Consider the following 6691-nt stretch of genomic DNA (forward strand, 5'->3'; position numbering starts at 1 on the left):
TTATAGATGAGATGAAGAATACATGTATTTTATTTTATTTGTTATTTATTTTTTAAAAATATATTTTATTGATTTTTTACAGAGAGGAAGAGAGAGGGATAGAAAGTTAGAAACATCGATGAGAGAGAAACATCGATCAGCTGCCTCCTGCACACCCTCCCACTGGGAATGTGCCTGCAACTAAGGTACATGCCCTTGACCGGAATCGAACCTGGGACATTTCAGTCCGCAGGCCGACGCTCTACCCACTGAGCCAAACCGGTTAGGGCAAGATAAAATTTAAAAATAAAATAAAATAAAAAAAAAAACTGGAAAAAGAAGAAATGGCCCCAGTGATTACCGAAGGGCTTACATACCAGCAAGGGAAATCTTAACTTCTGACCACTCTGTCATGTCACTCTGTTTTGGTATTAGGAAGAAAAATTAATATAATCTTGATTTCTGTATCCTGTACTGATTCCTTTCACTGCACACATGCAGCTTCTACATTAATTACTACTTCATCACAATCCTTTCACTGTCAAGTGTGCAAAAAGAAACAGAACCTACACCCCGCTAGGTGGCAGCCTTGATTATGTAAACACTTTCATGCAAAAAGGCCTCAGTGACTATGTCTTCATTTTCCTGTTTTAAAAACAAACTCTGAAAAATAAATTATAAACTCAGCAAGTGTCACTTGAGAAATTCACAACGCTCCCAGGGGCTACGTTACACCGACACTGAACGGTACCACGAGTACGGAGGACTTTGTGTCCAAAATTGCCTCACCGGAAGTGTTCCGGTTCCAGCTTGCAGAACCAAAACATAAGCAAGACCGACTGACGTCTGGCAGGGACGTTACAATGCGGCCATTCAAGAGTCTGTAATACAGATGCTACCTTGCAGTGTCACACACTTCCCCGCGGAGGGCTAAAACGTACTCACATGGGTCATATTAACTAGGAAGCTAAGTAGCTTCATGTTTATCTCCCGGCCTCCTCCCACCTGTCCACATTCCTAAACACGTAAGGCTGAACCTCTGCACTACCTTCTTCAGGAAAAACCGAGCCAAAATTCATTCAGGAGTGGACGTTTTCTTCTTTGATTGTATCCTTTTTACAGCAATTACTAGTAACGCGTCCACTGATTCTCTAGTTGATGCCTTTGGATACATTTTCACAACCAATTACTATATTTATTTGTAAGTCTATCTAAATGACTTCCTAAAATCCCAATTTCTATTTTGGATTGGGCATACTTCAAAATTAGCAGTCTTTGCTATGCTAACTTGTAGCTATCTCTTCATAGTTGGTTGGCATTATTTGATTTCAGCTTATAAAAGTATTTTTTTTATCTTCACCCGAGGATATGTTTATTGATTTTGAGAGAGAGAGAAAGGGGTGGGGGGAGGGAGAGAGAGAGAAAATCAATGTGAGAAACATTCATCAGTTGCCTCCCATACTCTCCCCAACCGGGGATTGAACCTGAAACCTGGGTACGTGCCCTGACTAGGAATCGAACCCGCAACCTTTTGGTGTATGGGACAATGCTCCAACCGACTGAGCCACCCAGCCGGGGCTCAGCTTACAAACCTTTTATACCAAATGGAATTGTGGGTTTGTCTGAAGGGAGGCTGGAAGGGAAGAGGGTGATTTTGAAACTTGTTTATAGTAAAATATTACCAAGTCAATTTTCACTCAGGGAGACTTTATTCAAAATGCCTACATGAAAGTATCTTTTCAAAACTCCAAGACCCAGTTCTCTGGCTGGAGTGCTCCCCACTCTGTGGTGCTTGATTAGCTCTTGCAGGCTGGGGCCTGACTGCAAGGAAAAGGCCCCCCCTTAAAGAGAAGGAAGAAACAAAGTCAGGCGGGGAGGACAAGCGGGGTGAGCAGCTTTGACCAAGGAGAGGGACTGGCCAACAGGCATCTGGGTCGGGGAGACAGAGAGAGCTGGGCCACAGCGTGGTGGGGGCAGGGAGAATAGAGGTGGAGTAACGGTCCTAGGATATGCTAAAATGACTGGCTCTATCAGGTGAAGGAAAGAATGGCTTTCTCTGAATTCACAAAAGAGAATATTTTGTATTTCAAGCTACAAAATAATCAAGTTCAACACCACACTTGCCAAAAAGGAAATGCACAATATCAATGTCAACAACAGTCATTTATCTTAACTTGAAACCCCCAAATCCTGTCATTGGTAATATTTAAGCTAATGTACTTGCAAAGAAGAGTCTAATACTTAAGGTCGTCCTGAATAAAAACTATAAAATTAAGTTATCAATCTTAATCACTTCTACTGTAGAAATCAACTTTTTAAAAAATATATATATTTTTTAATTTATTTCAGAGAGAAAGGGAGAGGGACAGAAAGACAGAAACGTCAACCATGAGAGAGAATCACTGATCGGCTGCCTCCTGCATGCCCCACACTGGTGATTGAGCCCTGACCCGCCTGGAATCAAACCATGACCTCCTGGTTTATAAGTCGATACTCAACCACTGAGGCACACCGGCCGGGCAAAATCAACTTTCTTTTCCCAACGTTACCCAACTGGATTCTTCTAGTGACACCAAAAATGTTACCTCCGTACAATGAGCACCCTTGATTTAGAAAGCAGATAAATTATGGACAAAGGAAATAGCTAGAACCCCCTCTATTACAGTTACAGTTAGAACTAACTATACTTAGGTAATACCGCTAACTACTTAAAATAGCAGAGCTAGCTTCCACATGGGCTAAGGAGAAATTCAGAAAAGTCAGATGAAAGGCAGTAGAGGTAGCTTTTGCCAAAGTAATAAAAATACCTCAGAAAGAGATCAAAGTGCTTCAGTAAAGCCTTCAGGTTCTTCTCAGAAAAGGCCATCTTTCCAAGGATTTCTGGAAGTTTCACTGCATCGAAAAGAGAAGCAAAACCATTTACCACGGGCAGCATCTGGCAACGGGTAGGACACACCCAAGGACCGTCTGGGTCTGTTTACCCTTTTTTAAAAAATATATATATATTTTATTGATTTTTTACAGAGAGGTGGGAGAGGGATAGAGAGTTTGAAACATCGATGAGAGAGAAACATCGATCAGCTGCCTCTTGCGCACTCCCTACTGGGGATGTGCCCGCAACCAAGGTACATGCCCTTGACCGGAATTGAACCTGGGACCCTTCAGTCCGCAGGCCAATGCTCTATCCACTGAGCCAAACCGGTTAGGGCTGTTTACCCTTATTTGATCGGAAACGAACATCCACGTTATCAAACAAAACTAAGAACTCTGCGTGAACACAAAGACACAGCGATAGTACAAATATTACAAATATAATTTTTAAGAAATTTAAGATTTATGAAGGGCCTTTTTTTTAAGAGGTTCCCTTTCAACCATTTTTCTTAGACCCCAACATTACCACAAGATGTACATAAGCCAACAAGTGTGTTAAAGCAAAAAAAAGGGGGCGGGGGGAAACCAGGGACCAGGATTTCTTACCAAACAATCGCAGCAAGTGTTGCGCCCCATAAATGTAAGAGGGCGGAGGCGGCTGGTCGCCCGGAGGGTAACTCTCGGGTACAAGTTTCCAGGAGAGGACCTGGGAAAGGCAGAGAGGGAACGCTTTGTTACTGCATCTTACCACTCCGTTGGCAACAGTCTCAACATCCGGAATCCCGGCAAATCCCGGCAAATCCCCGTGTGCTTTGCCATTCTGTGCCCGATCACGTGTCACCCCCCCACCCCCACCCCCCAGCTTGCCGGCCCTCTGGCACCTCAGGAGTTGCTCCACAGCTGGACCAGGAAAGGAAGGGAATAGTGACCATTTCCTGACAATGTGGAAGTCCTGAAGGTAGCCCTCCGACTTTCCCATGGAGCTCTTTGTGGGTATGATCTCAGGACATAGGAGAGTATAATGTGTTTTTATGCTGAAGAGGGTCGAGCTACAAAATAATTAAGTTCAACATAATACTTGCAAAAAGAAAGAAATGCACAATATAAAATATTGTGTAGAATTATTATGTCAATACATAGGGGAAAATATTAACGTTCGTTTATTTTAGTGGTGGAATTATATAAATACATAGGGAAAAATATTAAGAACTATATACTGAAATGTTAACGTTCATTTTTTTTAGTGGTGGAATTATATGAATACATAGGGAAAAATATTAAGAAGTATATACCGAAATGTTAACGTTCGTTTTTTTTTAGTGGTGGAATTATAATATAGGGGTCATGAGAAGATAAACATATGTGTTTTCCATATAGATTATATATTAGCATACATATTATATTTTTCTACTATAATTTTTCAAAACCTTTTTGCCTTTTAAATCAAACACAGGAGGGTCCAACTTCCTTGGCAACATGGAGACACTTCTAATCATCTGAAAATTATGATAATAAATTAAGTAGAGGAAAAAAATATGTCACTATCAAAATAAATATCAGCTTATAAAAATAAATAAAACTGTGGAAGAGAAGAATTAAAATTAGATTAGGGAACTATTTAATTTCCTAATTTTTCAACAGCTACTACCTATACATTAGCTGTAACTATTTAGGTCATTCTGTGCCTTTCCTTTATTAGAAATACTGCTGTATTTGAGAATGAAGCAGTAAAAAAAGAGCCGAAGGATGTTTTGAGTAATATTACTATTGTTCCAAAATCCCGGAATCGCTGCTGTTATATTCACTTCGGAAGCTAATTTGACCCTCTGAATCAAGTGAAAATAGATGTTAACCTTGAAAATACCTACACTCTGACCCTTTACGGCAAGTTTGCTGACCCTCCATCACCAAATGTTCTCTGCCTGGTACAGTCAGCTGCCCCCAGACACAGAAACAAGGGAATCCTGCCCCCCCGGGTGACAATCACAGAATAGCCTGCGGGCCTGAGACATCTCCTGAATCCTGGAGACCCTCACTACCTACATCAGTTAAGTGGCCTTAAAAATCGAGTTTTAGCCCTGGCTGGTTTGGCTCAGTGGAGAGAATGTCAGCCTGCGGACTCGAGTGTCCCAGGTTCGATTCCGGTCAGGGCACATGCCCAGGTTGAGGGATCGATTCCCAGAGCGGGGTGTGCAGGAGGCAGCTAATCATTGATTCTCTCTCATTGATGTTTCTAACTCTCTATCCCTCTCCCTTCCTCTCTGTAAAAAATCAGTTGGGCTAGAAAGGGAACACATGTAATACTTTCAACAATAAAGATTTAAAAAAATAAAATGAAGTTTTATTTTATTTTTTATTTATTTATTTATTTATTTTGAAGTTTTATTTTTAACGGAACCCCAGTGTAAGGTCATTTAGGTCAAGTGCCCGGCATAATGCTGACACACAGCACGCCCTCAAAGGGATGGCTATTAATATTATTAAGGATGGATTTTATATTTTTAAATGGTTGGGGAAGTAGCAAAAAAAAAAACCCAAAAACAATGTCTCATCACACATGGAAATGATCTGATATTCAAATTTGTGTGTGTATTAAAGTCTTATTGGAGACAGCACACTCATTCATGTATGCAGTGTCTATGGCTACTTTTGGAGTTGGGCGGTCTTGTCAGACACTGTGTGGCCAAAGCTTAAAATATTTACTCTCTGGCCTTTTGCAGAGAAAGTGTCCCGACGCCTATTCTATAAAATGAAAATACAGGTCCTCATTGAGGACCTGATCGCGTCAGTTCATTACAATGTTGATGAGATGCCTTGATGAGATGCCATAGGAACTGAACTCTTGTGTGTATCCATTGGCCTGTGGCAAAACTTGTGTCATTGTATGTTGTTCTGCTTAAGGTCCAAGCACCTACTCATGACCCTGAGTGAGGACTCACTATACTCATGTTTCAGTACTAACAGTTTAAGATAAAAGCTAAATGTAAGGGTAACAATGTTCTCGTTTTCGAAACCAAGAACACATGGTTATATATCATCTGAACGGCCCTGTTCACGTCCACAGCAACAGAGCGCCTCTGAGGAAACCGGATTTCCTGCTACAGGGACTGAAGCGACCGTGAAAGGCTCGCCGGGGGAGGGCGAGCAGCAGACACGCACTCTACCTCATTGATCTCATTAGTCCTTCTGCCTTCGAAGCTGGCGAACACCGCGCTGCCTTCCTTGCTGGGGGTCACGGGGACAGGTGAGGAGGATCTGCTATGCACGGGTGTTTCTTCGGAAGGAACAGATGTTGGTTATTCACTGAGTAATCACATGGCTGGGGAGGAAAACAGCTGGAAGACGTTACAGACAGCAGAGGACGAACTGGTCTCTAACAATAAGACCCTCCTATGACAACACAGCACCTAGAAGAGTGGTTGGCAAACTGCGGCTCGCGAGCCACATGCGGTTCTTCGGCCCCTTGATTGTGGCTCTTCAACCAAATACCACGTGCAGGTGCGCACATACAGTGTGATTGAAACTTCGTGGCCCATGCGCAGAAGTTGGCATTTTGTAGAAGAGCCACATTCAAGGGGCCAAAGAAAGGACTCAAGTATTAACAGAAGCTATAGCACGATGAACCTTGGAAACTTGCTGCTGAGTGACAGGAGCCACAGACAAAAGGCCACACTTTGTCTGACTCAGTGGGTCACCGGTCGTGCCCAGAGGCAGATCCGTAGGGGCAGCAAACAAGTGGCGGGTGCCCAGCATCAGGGGAGGGAAGGGGGGGTGACTGCCAACTGACTGGCGACCCAGAGCTAACCCAGGGGCACCGAGCACCCAGCTACAGCCAGCATGT

The 6691-nt window shown here is 42.7% G+C and overlaps 1 protein-coding gene across 1 annotated transcript in view; it reads right to left on the minus strand.

Annotated features, from left to right (window-relative positions):
- Positions 1–6691, minus strand: part of MSL3 (male-specific lethal 3 homolog (Drosophila)) — a 16094-nt gene that overhangs the window by 1184 nt on the left and 8219 nt on the right. The window contains exons 10-12 of the mRNA XM_015563964.1: positions 6015–6141; positions 3457–3556; positions 2787–2871 (exon numbers count right to left, since the gene is read on the minus strand). Coding sequence (XP_015419450.1) covers positions 2787–2871; positions 3457–3556; positions 6015–6141 — 312 coding nt within the window. The remainder of the gene's footprint in view (positions 1–2786; positions 2872–3456; positions 3557–6014; positions 6142–6691) is intronic.

Source organism: Myotis davidii, unplaced genomic scaffold, assembly GCF_000327345.1.
Source record: "Myotis davidii unplaced genomic scaffold, ASM32734v1 scaffold1277, whole genome shotgun sequence".
NCBI classification, from domain to species: Eukaryota; Metazoa; Chordata; class Mammalia; order Chiroptera; family Vespertilionidae; genus Myotis; species Myotis davidii.